General features: G+C 51.8%; 10 protein-coding genes across 12 annotated transcripts; 7 read left to right on the top strand and 3 right to left on the bottom strand.

Annotated features, from left to right (window-relative positions):
* The first annotated feature begins 149 nt into the window (after nt 1–149).
* PV05_07820 (uncharacterized protein) lies at nt 150–3086 on the top strand. Its single transcript, XM_013457287.1, has 5 exons — nt 150–493; nt 575–724; nt 779–921; nt 969–1938; nt 1992–3086. Exons 1-5 carry the CDS (start codon nt 486–488, stop codon nt 2950–2952), a joined length of 2232 nt encoding a protein of 743 aa, XP_013312741.1. The 5' UTR covers nt 150–485; the 3' UTR covers nt 2953–3086.
* Nucleotides 3087–3210: 124 nt separating this feature from the next.
* PV05_07819 (uncharacterized protein) lies at nt 3211–4184 on the top strand. The gene is made up of 2 exons (XM_013457286.1): nt 3211–3519; nt 3611–4184. The coding sequence occupies exons 1-2, from the start codon at nt 3351–3353 to the stop codon at nt 3760–3762; spliced, it is 321 nt and encodes a 106-aa protein (XP_013312740.1). The 5' UTR covers nt 3211–3350; the 3' UTR covers nt 3763–4184.
* On the bottom strand, nt 4171–5861 carry PV05_07818 (uncharacterized protein). Its single transcript, XM_013457285.1, has 2 exons — nt 5445–5861; nt 4171–5386 (listed from the first exon to the last, which is right to left on the bottom strand). Exons 1-2 carry the CDS (start codon nt 5786–5788, stop codon nt 4339–4341), a joined length of 1392 nt encoding a protein of 463 aa, XP_013312739.1. The 5' UTR covers nt 5789–5861; the 3' UTR covers nt 4171–4338.
* Nucleotides 5862–6152: 291 nt separating this feature from the next.
* PV05_07817 (uncharacterized protein) lies at nt 6153–7648 on the top strand (the record flags this gene model as incomplete). The annotated part of the gene is made up of 5 exons (XM_013457284.1): nt 6153–6231; nt 6277–6655; nt 6711–7149; nt 7196–7458; nt 7510–7648. Exons 1-5 carry the CDS (start codon nt 6180–6182, stop codon nt 7646–7648), a joined length of 1272 nt encoding a protein of 423 aa, XP_013312738.1. The 5' UTR covers nt 6153–6179.
* Nucleotides 7649–7684: 36 nt separating this feature from the next.
* Nucleotides 7685–9683, bottom strand: PV05_07816 (uncharacterized protein). The gene is made up of 2 exons (XM_013457283.1): nt 9044–9683; nt 7685–8978 (listed from the first exon to the last, which is right to left on the bottom strand). Exons 1-2 carry the CDS (start codon nt 9294–9296, stop codon nt 7873–7875), a joined length of 1359 nt encoding a protein of 452 aa, XP_013312737.1. The 5' UTR covers nt 9297–9683; the 3' UTR covers nt 7685–7872.
* A 214-nt stretch (nt 9684–9897) lies between these two features.
* On the top strand, nt 9898–11287 carry PV05_07815. 2 transcript variants are annotated; one of them, XM_013457282.1, is made up of 3 exons: nt 9898–9950; nt 10006–10146; nt 10295–11287. In XM_013457282.1, the coding sequence occupies exons 1-3, from the start codon at nt 9937–9939 to the stop codon at nt 10683–10685; spliced, it is 546 nt and encodes a 181-aa protein (XP_013312736.1). In that variant the 5' UTR covers nt 9898–9936; the 3' UTR covers nt 10686–11287. The 2 variants fall into 2 exon arrangements, with proteins under 2 accessions (XP_013312736.1, XP_013312735.1); XM_013457281.1 differs by having other exon boundaries at nt 10006–11287.
* PV05_07814 lies at nt 10803–16657 on the bottom strand. Of its 2 annotated transcripts, XM_013457280.1 has the most exons (3): nt 13656–16657; nt 12780–13610; nt 10803–12725 (listed from the first exon to the last, which is right to left on the bottom strand). In XM_013457280.1, the coding sequence occupies exons 1-3, from the start codon at nt 15668–15670 to the stop codon at nt 12185–12187; spliced, it is 3387 nt and encodes a 1128-aa protein (XP_013312734.1). In that variant the 5' UTR covers nt 15671–16657; the 3' UTR covers nt 10803–12184. The 2 variants fall into 2 exon arrangements, with proteins under 2 accessions (XP_013312734.1, XP_013312733.1); XM_013457279.1 differs by having other exon boundaries at nt 10803–13610.
* Nucleotides 16658–17201: 544 nt separating this feature from the next.
* Nucleotides 17202–19442, top strand: PV05_07813 (uncharacterized protein; the record flags this gene model as incomplete). The annotated part of the gene is made up of 1 exon (XM_013457278.1): nt 17202–19442. One exon carries the CDS (start codon nt 17202–17204, stop codon nt 19440–19442), a length of 2241 nt encoding a protein of 746 aa, XP_013312732.1.
* Nucleotides 19443–20011: 569 nt separating this feature from the next.
* PV05_07812 (uncharacterized protein) lies at nt 20012–21171 on the top strand (the record flags this gene model as incomplete). Its single annotated transcript, XM_013457277.1, has 4 exons — nt 20012–20053; nt 20106–20442; nt 20511–20689; nt 20752–21171. The coding sequence occupies 4 exons, from the start codon at nt 20012–20014 to the stop codon at nt 21169–21171; spliced, it is 978 nt and encodes a 325-aa protein (XP_013312731.1).
* Nucleotides 21172–21624: 453 nt separating this feature from the next.
* Nucleotides 21625–23574, top strand: PV05_07811 (uncharacterized protein; the record flags this gene model as incomplete). Its single annotated transcript, XM_013457276.1, has 1 exon — nt 21625–23574. Exon 1 carries the CDS (start codon nt 21994–21996, stop codon nt 23572–23574), a length of 1581 nt encoding a protein of 526 aa, XP_013312730.1. The 5' UTR covers nt 21625–21993.
* Nucleotides 23575–23787: the final 213 nt, after the last annotated feature.

Below are 23787 nucleotides of genomic sequence, written 5' to 3'. Positions count from 1 at the left end.
ATTCTTCGAAGGAGAAGTTCGGTCACTGACAAAGCATTGGCAGTGCCATCTAAGCGATAAATGAACAAGGTCAATAGAGACAAATACGCCCATTTGCCCGTTTACCTAAGATGAGCCTAAGGAGCCACGGGAGCCCAAGGTTGCGTAAACCAGGAATTCGTTCTTGGGCGAGTCGGGGTCTCAGTCCTCAATCCTCAGTCCAATGATGAGGTAGCTCAAGTCCACGCGCTGATGGAAAAGTCCGTTACAGCAGTTGGCGGGCCATTTCGACAATCCTGATCGACAACAGCGTCACTCGAGATCGTTGCACTGATGAAGTGTTACGCCCTCCTCGCCGACGCAGCCATTATGAGGCGCTTCCATGCCACACTGAACTTGGGTTATGCGTCTGCATGAATCGTCGTTCTCGCTGATTGTATCAGGGCACAGTACTTCATAGACCACGCTTGAATATCTCCTTCCAGCAGCCCTACCATCACAAAAGGATGCGGTGGTACTTGCATTTGTCTTTGCTATGTTCCTTAATTGCATTGACCAGTTGTCACTCAACCGATGGCCTGACTGACCTCGTCAGGCGACGCCTTCCAAACCATGTTGACAACTTCTCCTTTGAGCTCGTCACCGAAAATCATACTCCTGGAGTCACGAATGATCACTATGTTGTCAGCTGTGACAAGGGGACTGTGACAATACAAGGCAATTCGCTCATCGCTCTTGCATCAGGGTAAGACGCCAGAAAAGCACCGTTCTCAACTTCGTCAAGCTGAGCGTCATGTAGGCTCCGCCGCTATCTGGCCGATCGATCGCATGTCGACTTCTACTGGTTCATCGGCAGTCAGTTAGAGCAAGTCGAAGCTTTGCCCAGCTGCACAGCAATCAACGGCTCAAGCGTTGTCCCTTGGAGATATCATTTCAATACAGGTAAGCGTTCGGCGAGCAAGCAATTGCACCTAACTCAATGCTCGCAGTCACATTCTCCTACACAACGGCCTTCTGGACTTGGGAAGACTGGGAGGACGAGCTCGACTGGCTTGCACTCAGAGGTGTTAATCTACCTCTTGCATGGGTGGGTATGGAGAAGCTTTTGGTCGAGGTGTTCCATGAAGTCGGACTGTCTCAACCAGAAATCCTGGACTTTCTTTCCGGTCCGGCCTTTCAAGCATGGAACCGCTTTGGCAATATTCAAGGCTCATGGGGCGGACAGCTTCCCATGTCGTGGATCGACAAGCAATTCGACCTGCAGCAGAAAATTGTCAAGCGCATGGTCGAGCTCGGGATGACCCCAGTCCTACCAGCCTTCACGGGCTTCGTTCCTCGAGCGTTTTCAGAGGTGTTCCCTGACGCCAGTGTTGTCAATATCTCGCAATGGAACGGTTTCAGCTCCCAATATACAAACGACACTTTCCTTGAGCCCACCGACCCACTGTTCGCTCAGTTACAGAAGAGCTTCATCGTGAAGCAGCAGACATATTACGGCAATATTTCCAGCATCTACACTCTAGACCAATTCAACGAAAACGACCCTATCTCGGGCGATTTGGACGCCTTGAGGCAGCTTTCCTCCACTGTTTGGCAAAGTCTCAAGGATGCCGACCCGAATGCAATCTGGATGCTACAAGGATGGCTTTTTTTCAGCAACGCGGAATTTTGGACCGACGAACGAGTAGAAGCATTCCTCGGCGGTGTGACGAGACATACTGATATGTTGATCTTGGACTTGTTCTCCGAGACCCAGCCACAGTGGCAACGTCTGGACTCGTACTACGGCAAACCCTGGATCTGGTGCCAATTGCATGATTACGGCGGCAACCAAGGGCTCTATGGACAGGTGATGAATATTACAGTCAACCCGATCGAGGCGCTTGCCAACTCTTCGTCGCTCGTCGGGTTCGGCTTGACCATGGAGGGCCAGGAAGGCAATGAAATCATGTATGACTTGTAGGTACCATTTGTGTCATTCAGACGGTCCTCGGTGACTAACATAGTATCAGAATGCTTGACCAAGCATGGTCCGCCTCACCCATTGATCTCGAAGCCTATTTCCACGACTGGGCGACGATCCGCTATTCGGACTCAAATACAACAAGCGGGCCCTTGCCAGCGCAAATATATGAAACATGGGAGATCCTCCTTCGCACCGTTTATAACAACACCAACTTGACCTCGGCGCAGGCGGTCACCAAGTCCATATTCGAGCTTGCGCCAAACGCAACCGGCCTTTTCAACAGGACTGGTCACCACCCAACCACCATCACCTACGATCCCTCTACCCTGGTGGAAGCGTGGCAAACGTTCATCTCTGCCAGTAATTCCACCCCTGCATTGTGGTCCAACAAAGCATATCAATTTGACCTGATAGATATAAGTCGTCAAGTTTTGGCGAACAAGTTCAATCCCTTGTACTCAGCTTTCATCGCCCAGACGAATCTTACCAATCTGGATACCACCAACAAGTCCACGCGTAATGCTTCGATCGCGGCTGCAACCCAAACACAGTCGCAAATGCTCTCTCTTCTGACCACGATCGACACACTCGTTCAATTCACGCCGAGCAAGTCACCTGAATCCTCTCTGCCCGCCTGGATCTCAACAGCCCGCTCTTGGGCGGACGGTAACGCCACCATCTCGGACTTTTACGCGTACAACGCCATTAACCAAGTCACGCTCTGGGGCCCGATGGGCGAGATATCAGACTATGCATCGCGACAATGGGCTGGTCTGGTAGGAGGGTACTATCTCCCTCGCTGGCAGATATTCACCGATGCGTATCTGGACGCTTTGAAGACAGGACACGCGGTCAATCAAACGCAGTTGCATGCCGGGTTACTGAGTTGGGAAGAGCAGCAACAGGAACCCCTGGCTTCGGTGGGCACTTCATTGCAACCGTCCGATGGGCTGCAAAACAAGATAAATCTGATTGAAAGCGAATGGTGCGAGGTGCTGGGGTGTTGAAACTATATCGTCGTCCACCGTAGGGTACACAGTAGTCGTAGAATCCATGGCGTCAGGGTGCTGGAAGTAACACAGCTTTGACAGTACTTTGATGAAAAGGTCCAGTGAGATAGTGAAAGCCTCTGGCTTGTTCGGACAAATTCGCCTCGTCGCCAAGCTGCTTCGGCGTCGACGTGACTTGACGTCATGCGGGGAAATTGTAGGCAGCCAGCTTTGCACTCGCGTGACCTTGCAGTATCCAACTTGTCTCACGTCTCTCTCACCATTCCGTTCCCTTCTACAAGTACCTCGTTATCAGTACCTCAATTCCTCTTCCCTCATAAAACAGTTCTCTCTTCTCCTACCTCGACAACTCTTCTACTCTCGGCCACGCCCATCTATAACAACAATCATCCAAAATGCTTCAGAACACACTTGTCCCTGCCATCTGGCTCTTTCTAGCCGCAATTGCCTCGGCCGCTCCCATCTCAGACGAGCCGATTACAACTGCTGGTAACAATATCGGTTATGGTACTGGCGGAGGCATTGCAGGGCTCATTATCCTGATCCTGGATATCATCGTTATCAGTTCGTCTCCCCCAATTGTTTTCTTTACTTCTACACCCCTGCAACGACACGTTAGCGAGCATCCTGATACTAATCCTGTACGTCAAAACAGTCGAAGTATTGCAATCCAACCGGCCAGTCTCTCACAAGGTCCTCTGGATCCTTGTCACCCTCCTTTTCCCTCTTGTCGGCATGATCCTCTACTTCCTCTTCTCCAACCGCGCAGCTCATAAGACTGGTGGTTCTTATGAGCCCATACCTTGAACATTGCTACGTGGCAGCCAATCTCAACCCCGCTACATTCGAACTGAAGATCAAACATTGACATTGACGAGTTACTCTGAAAATACGTGCGGGGAGGGATTTTCATATGCATGCAAACGAGCGAAGCTGCTACAGGGATTGTGGAATATGAGAAATCTGGACGAGTGGGCGGTGACCCTGATGACGCTGTTATCTAAAGCGTGGGGAGTTTCAGCCTATGCTTTAAGAATTGACGACTGGTTAGATGGGTATAGTTCATGCTGGTCCTTACTTTGTTGCTGTTTACATCTGAATATACTACTTATTCATCTGTCATATCGCCAAAATACGAAGATATGCTCCTGCATAAGTACTGACAATACCTTCTTTCGACTGTTCTCGCCGAAGAAGGTAGAGTAGAAGTTCTTCCACGAATGTCGTACAGCCAGACCTGAAATATGTATATTTTCTTGAAATGTCGATGCCATTGCCCTTCAACGGAAAGAAGTATGGACCTACTAACTTCCCAGATAAAGGAAAGATCCATTCATGGGCCAGGAATCCAGCAGCGTTCCGTCAAAATGATCTTCAAGTGGATCAGCTCCAACTATTCCGACGTCTTCGCAATGGTTCGTTATCATAGAAGGTGTATGACTCCCAAGGTGTGGGATATTCAGGTGGCGACTTCCACGAGCAATGCCAGCGAAATATATCTGCCAGAGACTGTCGATCTACGTGCCTTTCCAGGGCTGCATCGAAATGCTGTAAAGCCGCATCAGTATCAACAGGCGAGTTCACAGACACAAGCGGTGTCGTTGAATTAACACCGCTGGTAGATCGAAGTGTACGCACGAAATCACTGGCTTCCATTGACAGCAATTTGAAGTCCACAAAGATGATGTCGAATCGTATTTGGCCCACCGCCAGCCGAAGAACATCTGTGCCGCTCGCAACAGCCTTGGTGTGACATCGTAGATCATCAAGAAAATGTTCCATCCGCACTCGATTCAGTACGTCTGCTACGCAGACCAAGACATTCAATGGTCGAAACACACAGACATCACTGATGCTCTTGCTTGATAGGACCGCGTCAGAATGCACAATATGCATGTGCCTTATCAAGTCGATATCAGCCGCAAAGATTCTTCTTTCGTTGCACAGGTGACAATGGAACTTTTGGTTCCAGGCATCATGGAAAAGATCTTCATGCTGGGCAAGATCTTGCAGCTCAGTGAAGGAACCAACGCAGCGATTATAAGTACCTCGGAGGTTCCAGGGGCAGCGATAAAAATCGCCTCGTGAACTGGCGCCTGGAGGACTAAGCACCCATGGAGCCGTTGGTAGGTTTTTGCTGCTCTGAGAGCGATGGCTGTAGAATGCCCAGCTCTCGGTGACTTGAGGGAGAACAGCAAAAGCAACATCCTCAAGATGCCGTGCTATATGGGTGAAGCGACGTGCCAAGTCAGAGGGTAAGCTGTCGTCACAAAAATGACAGTCAGCATGCTCCACGGTCATGATCTTCGAGTTTGGGTGTTTTTCCTCATAGTGCTGCCGAAGCGCTTGCTCAGATGCGAATAGTGTATCACTTGATGTGCAAACAAGTTCCAGACAGACATACGGCTCGAGGTCTTCTAGGACATGACGCCTGGCCCAAACGAAGTCAACTGGTCTGCTGGAAGGCTATCTTCAAGAGGACTACTCACTGCCAATCACGTTTCCGAGTGATTACAATCTTGCAGCCACAAATATCGCATAGGTACCCGAATGACGAAACTTTGGATTCAGGTAATGGTGGAAAAGTCGGCTCAGGTTCCTCAATGTGATAGGATATCTCTGAGTCCACTGTTGGTCTGCGAGGTCGGGACCGTTGATATTCGGGATCGAAGTGGTCATCACCGCGCAACGAGCTGTTCACGCTTGACAGGAATGATGCAACTGAAGATGCTCTACTTCGAGACAGTCGTGCAGAGGAGTAATAGATCTCTTCGGGCGGCGGACTGGGTGGCGGGGGCAGATTGATTAGTCGAGGGGATCTTCCCCGATCCATGAATCTTTGCTGACAGGACCCCTAGTGCGGACGGTTCGCTAGATTTCGGTTGAAAATGGTACAAACCAGTTCTCTGCCGTCGTCCTCAAGATATACGATCATGATTGTGTTAGCCAGATCTCCGGCTAGGCAAAGTATGACCCGCCCGGACGTCGCCCAGAGGAAAGCAAGAGAAGAAGAGAAGAGGAGAGGTTCAGCCGGTCAGTGAGGCTGAAGAAGGCAACTGCTACTCGTACGGCGAGTGGCTTCTGCTAGTCTGCAATTCGATTAGCGTAATCACTAAGGTAGCTGATGCCTACTCTACATAAGAGTCGGCTTCGAAGACCTCGCCTAATCTCCTTCGCTCAAATGAATGGCGAGTGTACGGAGTAGTTGCTGAAGCAATCATGACATGGCCGCGCCTGCCTTTGGATTTTCGGTAGGTGATTTCGTGGCTACCATCGGTAAGGTCGACTCCTCGCAACATCACTATCAAAGCTCATAACTAGAACTCATCTCGACGGTGATCAAGGCCCTCCGCACGACGCACGGAGCCTCCTCCAAATACATCCAGATTTTGAATCAACTTGAGAATCTCAGAGGCCTACTGGACCAGCTACGGGCGCTGGAGCCTAGCCAGGACGATGCCGAGTTCGTCAATGCTGTTCGCGCTGCGGCGTTTGCCGCCCAATATCCGCTGAATGGTTTTCTCGAGAAGCTCCAGAAGTATGATCCGGCACTAAATCCAACGCACCGGACAAAGCTCGCCGGGAGGGCGGTGAGAGCAGTCAAATGGGGCGTGCTTGTCGAAGACGAGGTGGACAAGCTCCGAGCATGTCTCTCCGGGCACGTGTTGAGTATAAGCTTGCTAATGCAGCTTAGAGAACGGTAAGGTTGTCGTCGCGCCACATTGTGTCAGTCGTGCTCATTAAAACTTCTGTAGCAAAGTCGGCGACGTCAAAGAGTCGAAACGGCAGCTTCAGCACGAACAGCTAGTCAATTCGTTGTCCCATCAGCAGACATCGATTGACAGTATCGATACTAACGCACGAGCGATTCGCGGAGAAACGCAAACGTTCCATCAGAAGGTTTTGGACGATGTTGCCTCAGCTAGACTGTCGTCCCAGCAGCATCAATACGTGATGGACGATGTCAAGCAGATTGCCACAAGTCTTGCCAGCAAGGTTCGCGATTTCTCAGCTACTACACGCTTGTATCACCAGCAAATGGTCCAGTCGGTCATGGATAATGCCGAGCGGTTGGTGAAGATACAACATGATATGGCCAGAATACCTCCAGCACAGCCTGCTTCGTGTATCAACCTCGTAGATGCTCTCGACAGAAGCTTTTCTCTTCCATATGAGTTCTTCTCGGAATATACGGTCATTGCGCCGCATTGAGCTCCATAATCGTGCTGACGGAGCCCAGGTCCTACAATCGTTTCTCAAATCAAAGTTCGTCGACACCCCGGGTGCATTACAGGTGCAGTCGGGACGGTATCAGCTGTCCAGAGAAGGCCGCAAACCGCTGGTGGTTACCAACGAGAGCTGGTCGCGGTCGATCTTCCCTGGGAGCCGGGTGTCGATGGCCATCATGCTCTCTTCGCTGCGTGCTCCTTCCAGGAGATGTCCCAGGCCAAGCTGTTATCAAGAAGTGAGTAGTGCTGATCTGGAGAAGCCCGTGGTCCAGTGGTAAGTAGATGTCTTGGAAGACCATAGTGGCAGAGTGACACTTTGTCGTAGCGGTTTCTTGCGAATGCTGGAGCAACGGAAAAGTATTCTGACGCCTAAATCTTCGGCTGCTGCTACAGCAGGCACCAAAAGGACTGCCGCAGCATTGGCCCGCTTCCACCGGATGCGAAATACAGATGCTGCGTTGTAGAACTACAGTTTCTATCCATGATGCTGCAGAGGGTAGCCATAACTTGATATGTGTGCTTATTGGGTATCATCGATGATCCTGTCTGCGGTGAGTTACGCCGCCGTCGCCGAACACTTCTGGCCTCCTTTTATGCTCCAGACCATGTTGCACCGTCCTCTCCTTGGGCGTGACTCGCCTTCATTATGTACACGTATATACAACAGAACAAAGTATATAGAGAGATGCTAGCTAGAAGCCTGCAAGTACTCCTTCCCAGCGCTACTGTTCAGCAGCTTCAACGATGACCCTTTCTGCCATCCAGGACCGATTTGGCGATTCGCCTCTCCGACCAACGTAGTATCGCCTGGTCCATGCTCACCCGGGAAATTCTCACTCCCCGGTAACTCAGCGATAGGGAAAGGCTCTCCTTTCCTTGTCGGACGGCTGCCCTCAAGCTCACTCCGCAGAGTCCAAGGCCAGGCAGCCCGCCCGTCAGCTTCGGACATCATCTGCCCGTTTGTGTCGTATGGCGTAGGCACAGAGGCGGGAACCATTTCAGACTTGGGAGGTTCATCGGCTGGGGGCGGCTTGGAGAGATCTGGAGCGTTGTCATGATCGCCGCTCTCGACTTTTGACCGGGGGCGCCGTCGACGCTTACGGCGGAGCAGGAAGAAAGCTGATATCAAAGCGAGCAGGATTAGTGCGCCGATGCCTGCGCCGACTCCAATGCCAATTTTGGCTCCGGAGCTGAGCCCTGAATGAGTGCCGCCGCTACCACCGCCACCAGCCCCGCCTGCCACGCCGGCCGGAGAGGTTGTCGAGGGCGTGACGGTCGATGTAAATGTTGTGCCGCTTGATGTGAAGACCGTGACTGAGCCACTGCTAGCTTCTGATCCACCGCTAGCTTCTGCGGAAGTTGCGCTTGCCGAAGTAGGGCCGGACGTAGAAGTTGCTTTCGTGGAATTTGGACCGGAAGTAGTCGTAGCTGAGTTCGACGCAGCAGCAGAGGAGCTTGGCGACCCAGGAGAGCTCGATGCACCAGAGGAGCTTTCGCCTGCACTGGCACTGGTAGAAGCAGAGTTCTGTGATGGCGCGGCCGATCCAGAAGCAGAAGCGAGTGAAGAACTAGGGAAATGGCCGACGAAAAATTGTATGCTCTGGCCGGTACTCTTCGGTAGCGAACATATGCTGGTAAGGGTGTTTGAGTCGGTGAATGCAATTGTGGCCGAAGCTGCAATGGTGCAGCTGCAGTATGCGCCGGGCTGAAGAGTCGTGGGGTTTCCCTCTTGGGAGCAGATGGCCCATTCATCATCTTTGTCATTGCAACGTGTAAGAGCAACCCATGGCTGGTCTACGGAGGGTTAAGTTAGTCAACGCATTTTTATCAGACTCGGGGGCTTGCTGGGACTTACTCACCAACTTCTTTCTTCGGACAAGTTGCGTCTTCGTAATTCGGGTCGGTACACCCGGCCCAGTATGTCAAATAGCTACCATAGCCAGAGCCGTGGACACCGAAGCAGGCGTTGTCAGCGAGACAGTTGTCTCCTGCTCCACAGCAGGCCTGATGGCCAAAAGCATCGTTGCCGCATGGGATAAAGCTGTCGTCCAACTTCTCCCCTCGCGCAGTATAGCACGTTCCATTGCTAATGAAGGCGTTCGGATCACTCATCGTATTGAGCGCATTCTAGCGGGTGTGCGCTGCATCGCCTGACGGGGTAGACTGATGTGGCAGACGGGGAGAGAGGCAGAAATGGTATCTTTGCCACTGCAAGAAATGAAAGGATGTGACGTCCTGGGCAGATAGAACATGGCACGGCAATTTCCTTACATCATTGAGGAGAAAACGTACCATGGTGGCGAGTCGACGTGGTCGACGTTCCTCACCAATCGCTTATTTCATGGTCGCGAAACTTGGTTGTTCTCGAAGGACCCTGTATGTCGAGCACTGGGGATTTTCCGAGTTGAGAAGCTCATCTTCCACTGCCGACGTAGGTATTGGACGATTCCCAAGAGTTGCGGAAGGCCGAGGCGCAGGGTTAGAGAGGCACACCCCTTTTACGACATGTTAAAATAATCAGAAACACAGCAGGTAGATGAAGAAATGGAACATGTCCCAGCCTCGCAGAGTGAGGATGATGGCCAAGGCTACGCTGAAGGCTTGCGTTTCGCCGTACTGACTTATGTAAGCATCCCTCTGTCGCGCCGCTTGGCAGACGTCTTGCCATCATTTGTACCTGATGTGCTCCGGACTGTGGTACAGACAACATCCTCGTCAACAACCCGCCATTGCACCCCTTAGTTCCCCCACCATGTTCAAGAAGGAGTGCGTACCTCTCGCTGTCGTCAAAGATACATGAGTCACTCACAAATGTCTATAGTCTCGTCGCGGGGGCCAAGTCCAAGGTCAAATCCTCCGTGCAGCGGGGCATCCGTGCCAAAGTCCTCGAGACATACCCCAACCTCGAGCCGCACATTGACGAGATTATGCCCAAGAAGAGTCAATTGGATCTAGTGAAGCTGTAAGAAAACATCTCTCTTACGTAGCCTGTCTTCCTTACGGGCCTACTTCATCTCGTCCCCGAAGAGAGAGCGTATCATGCCCACCTACCCACCTCATCGCTTCACCGCCAAAGCCTGTACTGACATAGCCCGCTATCCTCGCCCTAGTCCCGACCGTGTCTCCCTCTACGTCCTCGACGACCGCGCCCTCTTCTACCAGCACATGGACGACCCGATCATCCCCCACCTCAAGATCGTCCATCAGTACCCGCAGGCCTTCAAGACGATCCGGATCGACCGCGGCGCCATCCGCTTCGTCCTGTCCGGCGCGACGCTGATGGTTCCGGGTTTGACATCCGCGGGCGGTAGACTCCCCGACGCCTCTGACGAGGCAAAGGCAGGCGACATCGTCGCGATCGCGGCCGAGGGAAAGAGCGAGGTCTGTCTCATCGGACAGTTGGAGATGGGCACGGAGGAGATGAAGAAAGCCAAAAAGGGTGTGGCCATGAGCGCGGGCCACTATCTCGGCGATGGGCTGTGGAAGATGGATTTGAGCTGAACGTAGAGCAATGCAACTCCAGTCAACATTTAGGGGCCGGGGCATCGCTGTGCATGGGGAACCAAGAAGAAAATGGCTAAGCCTAGCAGAGAGCAGCACCTTTCGAAGAAGGCACAGGTCGATTCCTGCCGCTGTGGTACGAAGCGGAGCACAAAAAAAGGAGAAGCAAGATCCCGTCCGTCTGCGGTATGAACGAGCCCAGGGTTTTGGAACCATTTGGCAAGAAAGCAGCCGAAAGACTTCTCCAAGGCATCTCTGCTCGGGGAAAGCGGACAGCTAAGTTGCTGGTCCAAGGACGCTGACTGATGACTGATGCTGGCTGAATATTTGGATCCTTTTGCAGCACAGCGGGTGTTGCTCAAAGGCGGGCCGAAGGACGAGAATCTATGGGTCAAACGGTCCCGTATGCTAAAGAAAGCCGCCGACTCATAGTGTTGGAACGAATTTTATAGTGACAAATCTCTGTCAACAATAGAAACGTCCAAAGACTCAGAGAGGACCACCAACAAGGGACAGATTTCGTCGACGGATTCAAGAGAACTTTACAAGATTGGTACAATCACCTCCTTCGACTTGATTGAGAGGCTCTCATGATAACTGTGTACAAACTTTTGTCTTTCTCCGTCGCATGCCATGGTTGTTTGACGCTTTGAAAATGTGAATAAAGGAAGAAGAATCACACACGATCCTTCGTGGAGGAGAGCTCGACGTAATCGTGACCAGGCACCCTGACTGCTTCCCATTTCATGCTCATACTGCGGGCAATGGTCTTAGAGGTTCTCGTGTTCTGAACTTCGACTGTCGGTCTCTCGACTTGGATCTTTACTGTTCCGCGGCTGGTGACTTCCTCAAATTGCATACCTCCTGAAACCCGGCCCGAGCCTGCCCACCCAACCTCTCAGCCTGCCCGACAACAGATGAGATGTTCTATGCAAGAACGGAACGGAAAAGAAATAAATGTGCGTTTGTGCGATAACAATGTGAAGCCAGCATCGCAGGGGTATGTTGATATCCCCATCATGACCGGCCGTATGTTGTGATAACAAATGCGCCGTGCGCGGCAGTGTAGTTGGGTCGTTTTCGGTCAAGGTTCATCTCAGCCTGCTGAATCATTCCTGGCCATGCGCGCTATCAGGATAGTGTGAAGGAATGGCATGATCATCCGATGCGGAGCATATTTCCTTGAACTTTGATGCCATGCAAGTGATAAAACATAGTCAAGTACAGTCGATTTCGATCCTGGCCTCTAGCTCGAACGAAGATTGCTTATGCTGGTAGCTCAGGAAAAACAAACATAGCACTCTGCAACCCCCTTCGAGATGGAAGTAGTGTAGATTTGCTTCAACACTGTTGAGCATTGATCAAATCTTGTGCCCTTTTCTGGTATAACTAACGACATAGTACATCATTCTGCATTCGAAGATGGACAGAACATGTTGTTGAACAAAATGACGTTGCATGGTGAGTGGCAATGGCAAAGATCAACTGCATGTCTATGCTCAGCCACTCTTGTCGAGCTCGGCTTTCTCCTCAATGGTGAGGACATCACCTAGTCTCTTGATAGTTTTCATGTGTGTGGCTCCGTTGCGCCACGCAGCTCTCAAAGTATGGAACAAAGAACGGTCACCGTCCTTGTCTTCGCGAGAGAGGGTAACCATGTCTGTAGCAAGCCGCTCGCTGACCGGAACAGGTCCACCCAAGACTTTGCCATAATAGCGGACAAGGTGCTTCATGCCGCTGCTACTGCCTTCTTGGAAGTCATTAACAGCAGTCGATTTGAATTCCTGATACATGCCAACATTGAATTTGTCGACAAGAAAATCGCTCCAGAAGGAATACAACGGTTCGAGAGCATCATCGATTCCTAGTTGTCGCTGTCGAAAAGCCATGTCATGGAGCGACTGATAACTCTGGTCATACTGTCCAAGTTGTGGTGGTGGAAGCTGAGTCTCATGGCCATCCTTGGTGACGTAGATGACAGAGTCAGCCACTGGTATAGTAGCGACTGACCCAAATGACAGATTGTGGAATTGATCGAGTCTGATCGCGTTGTTAGTGATGCGTTTCGAATGGTCAGATTCGGAGCCGACTCACTGCTGCGGGCTAGCTGCACCTCCGCGCAGACTCAGACTGGGAACGTTGGACGGTCCTTCGTTGAGGTCACCATTACCAGCTTCGATCCCGATGGCAGCAGAAGCATTGGCAGCGTCGACAGCCGAATCGACCTGGTCTGGTGTAGGACGAGGTTGCATGCGAATGTTGATGTTGGGAATGTTCTCATCTGGGAACACATTCTCCTCGATATCAGCTCGTGAACCCTGACGGTGGTGACCATTGACAAGGCTGCTCATAGTTTCACCACCTTGGCTCGGAGGAGATCTCACAGGCGTCGGTATTGAATGGTAAGGAGCTCTTGCTACGTCCTCTGAAGCAATGTCCTCGAAAGGAGCAACGAAAGCCCCATGACCGTCGACCTGAGGTCCTGGAAGATACGACATTGGAGAAGCAGGGTGGAATATCCCATTCGTTGGGACGTTCAATGGAGGGCTGCGTACTTGGCCCACCCCAAAGGACTGGTCAAAATGAGCTGGTTGACCGTAGTGAGGTGACCGGATGTATTGGTCCACGTTATGTTCAGGGCCGTCGTTGCGAGCGGAATCGAATCGTTCATCCTCCGGAAGAATGAAATCATGCCAGCCTTCCCGACGGCGAAGACGATCATCTCCGTCAGGCCCAGGAAGAAATTCCACGCTCTTCACTTGTTGGCAGACATAGCGAAGGGTGTCCAAGGTCATGTTATCCTCAGTCAGAGTCTTGATTCGCTTGAAATTTGCGATGATGCTGAGTGGCACATAGCCTTGCCCGTCCATGTGTTTTCGTAGGAACAAATCTTTGCAGAGGTTGTCAATGGAGAAATAATACTCTCTGATATAGCGTTAGCGCCGAAGTAGCGGCAAGGAACAGACTTACACTTGAGTCATGACCATCGACAAGAGAGCATATGAATTCAGAGGGTCATTGTAAGGCATAGCACTCATGATTCCAGGCTGCATCTGCATTTGTTGCGGGTAGCCGTACATTTGCATGTCGGTCTGCAAGGCAGGAACTCCTTGTGGCATGCCTGGGTAGTATCCGGGGAACATCATGCCAACAGGAATAGATTGCGACCGTGGGTTGTTGCGTGAGTTGTTCGGTGTCTGTGTTGGTTGGAAGGGCTGAGAAGCTTGCCTTGATCTGCTCTCTACATTCGAGCTAGATCTGCTGGGTTCAAAGCCGTTCTGAGGCAGGGGGGCTGTGTATGCATGAGACGAGTTGTAAGGTGGATTGTAGCTGTGGTTGCCCCTGCCACGGTAGCTACCTCGGCCACGCTCATTTCGAGATTCACGTCGCGTGGTTTGGTCGCCTGAAGATTCACGGTCACGCCAGGATTCAACCTTCTCTCGTGCGGATTCAGGTTTATCCCTCGACCAGTCCCGGTTTCGCCCAGAACCGCGTTCCCGAGCAAATTCTCCACTGCCGCGAGAACTTCCATTCCCTGCACCCTTGAATCTGTCAAAAGAAAACGGATAGCGAGCATGCTGCTCACTCGACTGTCCAAATACGCCAGGAGTCTGGTCTGCGGAAGTGCTCGTGTCTCCATTGACAACACGATCGGCCACTCGCCCGGTGTGTCGTGAAGAAGACCTGGAACTCTGCTCTGTCTTCGGAGGCCGATGCTCCCCGCGATCAGTGCTGCTGGGTTCCTTGGTGAAAGGTGCAGAAGGCTTGCGGAAAACGGGCGTGTTGTCTTCACCATTCTCGGGCCGGATGCTGGTAGTAGGAACGGAGCCACCACGTGGACCGCGCTGGCCCTCAGATCGACGACCACGATCTTGTTCGCTTGACTGCTTCGGCAATGGGGGTGGGCCCATGGATCCTGACAAGTCCTGCTTCTCACCAGCTGTGCCAGTATGGCCGCCTCGACCAGTAGAATCTCTTCCACGGCCACCACCTCTACCACCTCGGCGTGCGGCAGAAGGCGGAAGCTGGGTTTCAAATTTGGCGGTCGGGACGAATGGCATAGTCTTCCATTTCGTCTGAGAATTTCCTTTTTGCTCGGCCTTTTCATACGTGGTCGACTTACGTCGCTCTTCCACCTGCGAGTTATCAGGAGTCGGCCACGCTTGTGCATCAGCAACAGATGGTGGCGCTTCAACATCAACCCTGTCTCTCGAAGAACGAGTGGATGCTGCCTCCTTTCGGCTATTAGCACGAGCAATGTCCACAGACTTGCCATTTCGTTCGTGGCTATCAAGATCCCGACTCGTGGACCTGCGCTTGGCATCTTCGTCGCCAGCCAATGGTCTGGATGCGTTTGTGGCATTTGAAGTTGGGTTTCGCTGGGGTCCAACAACTTCTTTCGCTTTTGCAGCCTGGGCCTCTCTTCGCTGCTGCCAAACATTGACAACTGGAATGGGGGCTGCTTTCAGCTCTTTCTCGGCTGTCATCGAAGGGACCGAGACCTTTTCCCAATCTTCTTCCGCGTCTTTGGATTTTCTGTCGGCAGCACCTGGACCGGAAACCTCGGAAGCCTGCTCAGAAGAGTACGTTCGTCCATTCAACAATTGTGGTCTAGCTTCGTCTTTTCGAGAATCCTGCGAGGGTTCGGTGCTGGAGGTATTGGCCTGTTCAGACAACCCTTCTGGAGCAACAGATAAATTTTGCGTGTTAGAGACATTCTCCTTTCCTGCAGAATCTTCAAAAGTCGGTGTTCGAGCTCCGACGTCTGATGCGACTTTAACCTCGGAGTCAGTCTTCTCCCGCGGAGACTTAAGTGCCAACGCAGCACTATTGGATTCGGGCGCTGGGCGGTCTCGGACATGCTTTTCGGACGCAGCAGGACTTTCGTTGCGAGGCGTAGGCTGACTGGATATCGATGGTGTGAATCCCTTGGCAGCCTGTGCATAGGAGAACACTGGCGCCGCAGGGCCTGAAGGTGTAGTCATCTTTCTCGACCGAGTCGACTGTGGGCACACCTCACTATTCCACTACCTGACCCCTCACCAGCAACAAGCTGGTTGCAGTGTAAAGAGACCAGTATAGGCTGGAGCTGCAGTCTCGGCAAGAGAGGATGGGTAGGGTCGAAGTCTCCCAATCTTATGATATTCTGTGTCCTAGAAATGGAGTCCTTCACCAGAGGAGGCTGGTGATTTTCTGTTTGTAGTGAGCGTTGACGGGTAAGGATATCGGTCCTTGATGTATGTAACGTCACGCACTCTGCTTGCAAGGTGCAATGTCCTGATGTTTGACTGTCAAGGCAAATCTGAAAATGCCCGATCCACGTCTCTTGAACCGTAGTCTGAATAGTGTCGACCTTACAGCCTTGGGAGAACAGTCCTTGCTATGTCCAAGTTGTGAAACACCGATGAGGGTTCGAGGTATTGAGCCAATCCGAATTGCCGGGTCGGGTAAGAAGTGAGTCGTCAATTGAGCACAATGAGGCAGTCTTCGGTGGATCTGCTTCTAGGGCCGAGATGGTCAAGAATTTGAGCAGTCGACTCTTGGACGAGCAGAGGGTTTCACCTTAGACTACCATGAGCCGAGAGACAAAGAGCCAGTGCGAGAGGCGCAGACGGTCGTGGGCAGGCTCGTTGTGGTTTCGGAGAGGATGAGGTGATGGAAGACGCCAAAAACTTTTGAGTGCGAGTCTTAGCGTCGAAACACTTTTCCTGCGCCGGAAGCGCAAGGGCCAGCGAGGAGGCTCGACAGCAACAAAGAAAGGTGCGCGTAAAGTTGGAAGGAAAGGTGAGGAGAGAGTGAGGGATTGGAGAGAATGTGTGCAAGTCTTTTTTTCTTGCAAAAGCTCAAGGAATGAATTCTCGATTTCCTAGCGGCATTTTGAGAGGATGGGTGGATGGTCCCGTCATGTCCCTTCCGAACAGCCAGCAAACAGCGAACGAGGACCTCAGGAGGAACCACTGACAAAACACCGCCTATGGCTGACTCCGTCCTCTTATTAGGTGCCGTGGGTGCCTATTAGCAGATGAAGACTCAGACTCGCAGACGCGCAGAAAACCCCTCTCCACCTGAGCATTGCATTGCATTGACTTGTCAGTGTCCTCGTGTCTACCTAACGCCTGTTTGTTCCCTTGATTATCCGCACCCTGCCAGTCTAGCTGCCGACACCCACGAACAGTCACCGTCACGCGTCCTCCTCATACTCCTCATCCTGCTCACGCTGCATGGCTCCACGTATCCTTCCTCCTTCGATACGATTTAGCGCCCGAACGTCCTCAATTGTCAGCAAACAGCCCCAAGCCACCTTCACCTGGACATCTCCCCGCTCCTCCTCCAGATTTAGTATGGTCGAAACCACCCAATGTTCCGAGGCTCAGGCTGGCCGCTTAAGTCAGTGACAATCAAACACCTGACTTTGTGAACCCCAGAGACTACAACGAAAACGGGCGAGCGGAGTACAAACGCGTGCCTTTCACGCGTCAAATGCTCCTAGTCGTCCCTTGAAGAAGCTGAAGTCATATGTCGACCACGGCTACATCGAGAAATCCCTCCTTGCTTGCAATACTTCTTGTCGCCCAAGGTCGGACTGGGTCAGGTGCTCAGCTTGTCTTCCACTATCCTCCAGACCCTTTGACAGCAGCTCGGACAGCAGAAGCTACATCTTCAGCGGAAGACGAGGAAGGAGAAAGCTCTAGCAGTGACTCTGAGCAATCTTCTTCGGACGACGACTTTGAGTTGTTCACGAAGAGGCTCAATCCTGCGGTAGCTCCCAGCGTTGATGGTCGGTCACAGAAGTCAGATGAAGACGGAGACGAGGATGATTATCAGCTAAAGAAACGGACTGCAGACAATGGAGACTGGAGGCCACCATGGGAACCACTCCTTGGGCTAGGGCAGGATGGCCTTGTGAGCCTGTTGACTCCGGGACGCGCCTGGCACAAGCGCAGATTTGAGCTGGGGATCAATGATTTGACCTTCCTGGGAAGACCAGTCTATGTCCATGAAGAAGGATACTGGCGAGAACAGAGAGCTCGCGATCAGAAATCTGCTGATGAAGAAACCGCACAGCAGTCCTCCGAAACCGCAGTCAGTGACGGTGGGAATGACGATGAAAGCAACATTGTGGACAGCTCGTCAAGCCAACATGTCTCCAAGAAGAAGCAGAAGACTTCCAAAGAATTCACAAAGACACAGCTTACTATGTTTCATGTGGTGTTTGTGATGGATCCTCCTCCATTAGAACATGCCCTCAGAGTCAAGGAGATGTATGATCATGTCGTCAAGAAATTCTCAAAAGTTCTGAAATGGGAACAGACTCATCATGATTATGTTTGGGAACAATCAGAACTGTTGCAATCTATCAAATCAACCCATCTGCAGCAGCAGTCGCCGCCTAGAGTGTTGTATACGGAAATGCTTCGGCGCTCTTCGTTGGCAACAGCTATTGCCAAGGTGTTTGACAACATTTCGGCGTCGAAGATAGCTGCGATCACTCTCAGTTCTAAGCTGTCAGTGTCTCTACAAATCCCGCCGGTCACCTCGACTTCCTACCTACCTTCTCTCACAGAACCTCCTCTTGAACCAGGCCTTTGGCTTACAACTGCCACCGATCCTGCTTCAACGGAATCTGACATGGATGCGGTCTCGAGTACGGGCGCCCTCCAGCTCTCTAAAAACTTCACCCTTCTTCTAAAGGCTAGTCCTCAAAAGATCATCAAAGACGTCCAAGCTGCTGGCGGGCCACTGGCGATGCCGTTGACCAACTTTATCACTAAGGCCCAACCGACCAAGTCCTTCTACAAGATTTCAGTCGTCTCCGGTATCCCATTGCCCGACATTCAGCACCTTGCTCGTCATCTCGTGTTCTGGCGACGTGCGATAGCAATTCCACCATTGCATCAGCGAGATACCTATATCGTTTCTCCGAACGCGAACATGCAGAAATTGGTAGCGTCGTGTATGACCTATGAGGCGACATTCCCCATGATGCCATCTTTACCCAAGATGCTCAGTGCCTTGAGCGGGACTCCTGCTCCATACGGCACGCTGATTCCCAGCAATGACCACAAAGAAGAATATTACCGCGTCTTAGCATGGCTCATGCGAGATGGATGGGTAACACAGCTGCGAACGTTCGCTTTCGTTCGTGTTGACCCTGAAGTCAAAAAAGCTGTGCGCGAGAAGGAACGGGAAGAAAAGGGATCTAAAACGCCTGTTGAGAAAGAATTCAAAAACTCACCTGATGTAGCGAGGAGTTTTGGAAGTGGAACGCCAACAACTGTTGCAAGCAGTATGGTCTCCACGTTTAAGCAGCGTCCCAGCATGGTGAGCCGTCCATCCAGTGACGGAAGACAATCAGTATCGACAGACCACACCAGCAGTCGTGGACAGCAATTCAAGCACAACCCGAAAGCGGCAAGCCTGGTGTTGTCCCCTCAGCGGGCGTCACCAGAAGAGTCTCGTTGGCTTGACCATATTGCTTCCACACTGGTGCCCTCTCGTAATCCTTCACCAACAGACCTGTCGGCATCGCCCATATCCAGTCACGATCCGGAAACGGCCGAGCTTCGGCGATACTGGCCGGTCTTGGTCAAGTATTTTACTGGTCATGAAGCGCTTGAAAAGATTCCTGTTCGTGAAGGACTGAAGAGAAAGTTTGTATGGGATATGCTTGCAAAAATGGGACTAGATTTTGATGGTGGCGTTGAGGACGACAAAGGTGAGAATAAAAAGGCTCTGGTGACAATACGACATTGGTAGAGGCAACACGAGGGACTGCTGATCTTCAACAGCAGAGATTTATCGGACAGAGGCCGGCACAATGCAGTTCTGGGCCTGAGAGTATGTACATTCGACGTACCCTTGTCGTTATCATCCTTCCATTGAGTTGCGCAGCTCCATACTCAGGTTCGCATTTAGCCTTTGCACTAGCTATCAATCCCCAGGGGTCTGTTTCCCCGTCCCTCTACGAGTACCACCATCATTGTCACATTCCCTGCCGTTCCACTTCTATCATGTCGCTCCCGCTTATCCAGGATCTAGCGGGCATTTTTGTACAACATATTTCTCGAGTCGTCAACAATGGCCCCTCTCCAGGTTCGAACCCGCTTTGATCCGATGAATCACCATCCTGCATGTGCAGACAAATACTGTCAAACACCGAGCTTAAACCCGGATGCGCTTTGTCTTCGTGTCCGCATTACAAGATCCTATAAACAGCAGTATCTATACAATTACCGAAGCTTTTTCCATCTGATATCGAGACTGAAGAACAGGATTACATGCTTGGGAGCGATTGATCTCAAGGCCATTTGTACAAGTCTTCTGCGATGGCAGCTTCAAACCATATCAGCAACGTTGCTATAGTCGGGGTAGGAGTCTGGGTTCATGTTAGGGAATGTCGGACTGACGACAACTACCTAGGCTGGGGGCAACAGCGGACGTGTGATGACTGAAGCCCTCCTCAAGACGGGCAAGCATATTGTTACAGCTATTACTCGTGTCGACAGCCAGACGAAGTTGCCAGAAGGCGTGCTCGTCAAGCGGGTCGACTACGACAAGACAAATACGCTCGTCGATGCCCTCAGCGGTCAGGATGCAATGGTAATTACTCTGGCCGGTAACGCTCCCCCAGATACTGAGATGAAGCTCATCAATGCCGCCGGCGAGGTAGGCGTGCCATGGATTCTGCCCAGTGAATGGGCTCCCGACACTGCGAATGAAGCACTGGTCAACGACGTGTTTATTTTCCAGTCCAAGGGTGAGGTGTCTCTCGGGTCTTGCGGGTCTTAGACACATGTGTGGCTGACCACAGACCTGTGAGGACAGTGAGCATCCGCAAAGCCATCTCGGATCTCGGAAAGAGCTCCTACATTGCCGTGTCGACCGGCTTCTGGTACGAGTACATGCTTGCTATCCCAGCAACATTTGGCATCGACTTTGCCAAACGCACTGTCGTTCTCTTCGACGAAGGCCAGACGAAGGTCTCTGTCTCGACGTTGCCGCAGGTACGTCTCCTGATGTCATCCTGCAAATTGAGGCTATGACCTACAGACTGAGTTTTGCCAAGGTCGGGCGTGTGGTAGCCGCTCTTCTGAGTCTGCCCATCTCCAGCCACGGAAGTGCTTGCCTGCAGCACTACAAAGATCAAGTCGTCTACGTCAATTCATTCACCGTGAGCCAAATTGACATGCTCGAGTCGGCTTGTCGAGTGACTGGCACAAAACTTGATGACTGGACCATTACTAAAGAGCCGTCTCACGAGCGGTACGCCAGTGGTGTGGAACAGATCAAGGACGGCAAGCGCATTGGCTTCGCGAAGATGATGGCAACCAGAGTCTTCTATCCCGACGGATGCGGCGACACGGAGCATAACAAGGGCACCTTGAACGGGGTGCTGGGACTGCCGAAGGAGGATCTTGATGAGGCCACTCAGGCGGCGGTGGAGAGGGCGAGAACAGTGCCGAATTGGGCGGAGGAAGGTAGCTAGGTAACAGTAGTTGCGATGATCGGTATTACATAGTCGACTAAGATAGGTAGACGTGCTAGCTACCCGGGTTGAGACTTTTTCCCTCCTCCTCCTCCTCCTCCTCCTCCTCCATGTAGGATTTATCAAACACATCAAAAGTACCTGCTCGGTGCTGAGAGTGCCAGGTGAGCTAGTCAGCCTCACTGGCCTTGGTAACTGCCGCGCGTCCTTTCGGATTAGTGCCGCCATCCGTCCAATCAGAACACCGCAGTGGCGGTGCTTTGTGTAACTCAGCCACAACTTCCATTACCTACCAGGTATCTTGCCTGAAGTTCGATGTCTCTATCTGGGTGCCTTCATCGAGAAACTGCTGTAGGCATTCTACTCTCGTGGATCTGCGGTTGTTACCGATCACCAGCCACAGCTTGCATCCCAGCCGCAGTGCTAGATTGCATGACAAGCGATATTTTGGTTGAACGTCAGGCCTAGACCGCGGACGAGGAGACTCTACTCAGCTTAAAACCGGTGACCCAGTCAATAAACTGGCTTTACTTCACAGGATTAGACGCCAACTTGTCTTCTGACAGTACTTGAAGATTCAGCAAGGCTTACCAAACACTGACGCAAGTCTTTAGCTATTCAAATTGACATTAAAATCTCTGCCTCATATCGACGGTCGTCCCTTGACATCCGGCCTTGCAGCCCAAACACTTGTCTGCCATTTCCTACTAGTCGCATAACGAGTCTCCGGCTTCTGGATACCTTCTCTCGACGTTTCAATCATGCAAAAAGAGCCTTGCTTGGCGATTGCCGCAAACGTACAGCCCGTTGACGGTTGCGGAAATGGATGACCAAAACAAAGGAAACAGCCAGCAACAATGCAATATATCCCCCAGGATTCTCACAGCATGTTGTTCCTTCCGTCGCTCATATGAGGGCAGGAAGCGTCCGAGCCCAGATACTGCCGGTGATTCCAGATTGCAACAGGTGCGGCACCATCGTCTAGTGCCTGATCTTAGAGATCACGTCTCGATGTCCTCCAGTATGTCCGAGCACAACAATAACCAGCAGCGTGGTCTCCGAGAGGTCATCGCAGACAATTCCTTTTGGACAATGCCGGACCGAGAATTCCTCACACTAATCAAATCAGAATTTCCATCCGAGCTTCAGCGCCTCCACAACGCAACGTTTGTCCGGGATTCAAAGGCGCCAGGCCCAGAAGGTCCATCGATCTCGGTAATACTCTATGGCGAAGACTACGCAGAGGTCAACCGTACCCTGGTGGGTGTACTAGCTTTGCGATGGCTTTGGAACAATGATTATGAGACGTTCGTCGGCCGTCAAAGTCCGGCGCCAGTCGTGTTACGCCGGGAGTCATTTGCCTGGCTGAGAGAAATTTACCTGAAGGGCTTGGCGAATCCCGAGGACATCTACACCCTTATCACTTCCATGGTCATCAATGATTTGGGGAAGGACCCCAATCTTGCTATGGATTACGCACAAAAGGAAGGCCTGGACATTTCCAAGGTCAACCACGACATGATTCTGTACCACGCAGTAAAGGCTCGAATGGTGCCAGCCTTGGATCGATTGACCGAGGAGAACAAAGCATGTCTTCTTCTTGGTATCAAACTTGGTTCTGATTTCAACTTTGGTCAGCTTGCGCAAGCCGAGAATGCCCCAGCCTCTCTAGCAGGCTTAGCAGACATGAATGGTCACGATCGCGCCTTCGAGGTTCGGTTCATGGAACAAGTGCTCGATCTCGCAGGAGCCTCGGGACATGAAGATTGGACTTGTGCAAAGAAAATGATCGAGCCGATTTTCCAATCCTATCGAAATGTGTACGATGTTGCACATGCCATAATCAGCGGGAAAACGAGCTTGAGAGAAGGCTACGACATCATTTTGACCCGAAAACTGGACCTTCTGCACCGGGCGGGATACCAGCGCGACTTCGACATACAGAACCCCAGCGATCGTGCGCTGATGAGGCTTTTTTGTCTTGGTAACACTTCGAATGCGCAGAATGCGGAAATGTACTTTACCGCCTTCACGGAACGAATACCAGAAGCGGCAAGACAGAGCCTGGTACACGGTCTCAATTTGGATGGCACAGTCGAAGAGCCAGCTGTCCAGACGACATATATCCCGGCGATGTTGACCAAGGCTGTTGGTAATACTGTGAGCGGTCAAGACGAGGAGAAGCTTAAGGCTGTTGCCGCCGTGCTGCGCTATCTTGCGCGATGTCTGGTCGTGGAGAGGTCGCGTCTAGAACGACTTCCAGCAGGGGTCACTGTGATCGAGAGGGACGTCAAAAAGATTGTACCCGTATTGGAGAGCGAGGAATTCAGAAACGATCCCGATGTATTGGACAAAGAGGAGATCCCAGAAGATCAAGTAGCCAATATGGCTCCAGGGTACTGAGTCCGCGGAACTTGCTGGAGTGGTATCCGGCGGGGTGTCCGCGCATCGTAGGTTGCAAGCAGCTGATGTCAGTGTCTCAACCATGTATTTCTAGGTTGCGTTGAGAGGATTTGATTGTTTGCATGCGGAACTTGGTCACAAGCGGCGTCGCGGAAAGATGTCGCTTAGTCATTCTTATCTTATCAGTTCACCTCGGCTCCCGAGCAAATCCGA

The sequence above is a fragment of the Exophiala xenobiotica genome (assembly GCF_000835505.1).
Source record: "Exophiala xenobiotica strain CBS 118157 unplaced genomic scaffold supercont1.5, whole genome shotgun sequence".
NCBI lineage: Eukaryota > Fungi > Ascomycota > Eurotiomycetes > Chaetothyriales > Herpotrichiellaceae > Exophiala > Exophiala xenobiotica.
Note: the sequence above shows the minus strand (reverse complement) of the source record. Positions and strands in the feature narration are given on the sequence as shown.

Excerpts from the sequence above, each read along its gene's own strand:
- PV05_07820 (XM_013457287.1), top strand. Across the intron at positions 725-778 it reads CTCATCGCTCTTGCATCAGG|GCTCCGCCGCTATCTGGCCG; the intron begins GTAAGACGCCAG and ends AGCGTCATGTAG. Across the intron at positions 922-968 it reads GAGATATCATTTCAATACAG|TCACATTCTCCTACACAACG; the intron begins GTAAGCGTTCGG and ends CAATGCTCGCAG.
- PV05_07819 (XM_013457286.1), top strand. The coding sequence starts at position 3,351 with ATGCTTCAGAACACACTTGTCCCTGCCATCTGGCTCTTTCTAGCCGCA. Across the intron at positions 3,520-3,610 it reads CCTGGATATCATCGTTATCA|TCGAAGTATTGCAATCCAAC; the intron begins GTTCGTCTCCCC and ends ACGTCAAAACAG.
- PV05_07818 (XM_013457285.1), bottom strand. The coding sequence starts at position 5,788 with ATGGATCGGGGAAGATCCCCTCGACTAATCAATCTGCCCCCGCCACCC. Across the intron at positions 5,387-5,444 it reads ACTCGGAAACGTGATTGGCA|GCGTCATGTCCTAGAAGACC; the intron begins GTGAGTAGTCCT and ends CGTTTGGGCCAG.
- PV05_07816 (XM_013457283.1), bottom strand. The coding sequence starts at position 9,296 with ATGAGTGATCCGAACGCCTTCATTAGCAATGGAACGTGCTATACTGCG. Across the intron at positions 8,979-9,043 it reads TTGTCCGAAGAAAGAAGTTG|ACCAGCCATGGGTTGCTCTT; the intron begins GTGAGTAAGTCC and ends AACCCTCCGTAG.
- PV05_07815 (XM_013457282.1), top strand. Across the intron at positions 10,147-10,294 it reads CAATTGGATCTAGTGAAGCT|TCCCGACCGTGTCTCCCTCT; the intron begins GTAAGAAAACAT and ends TCCTCGCCCTAG.
- PV05_07814 (XM_013457280.1), bottom strand. The coding sequence starts at position 15,670 with ATGACTACACCTTCAGGCCCTGCGGCGCCAGTGTTCTCCTATGCACAG. Across the intron at positions 13,611-13,655 it reads TCGATGGTCATGACTCAAGT|AGAGTATTATTTCTCCATTG; the intron begins GTAAGTCTGTTC and ends ACGCTATATCAG. Across the intron at positions 12,726-12,779 it reads GGTGCAGCTAGCCCGCAGCA|ACTCGATCAATTCCACAATC; the intron begins GTGAGTCGGCTC and ends CAACGCGATCAG.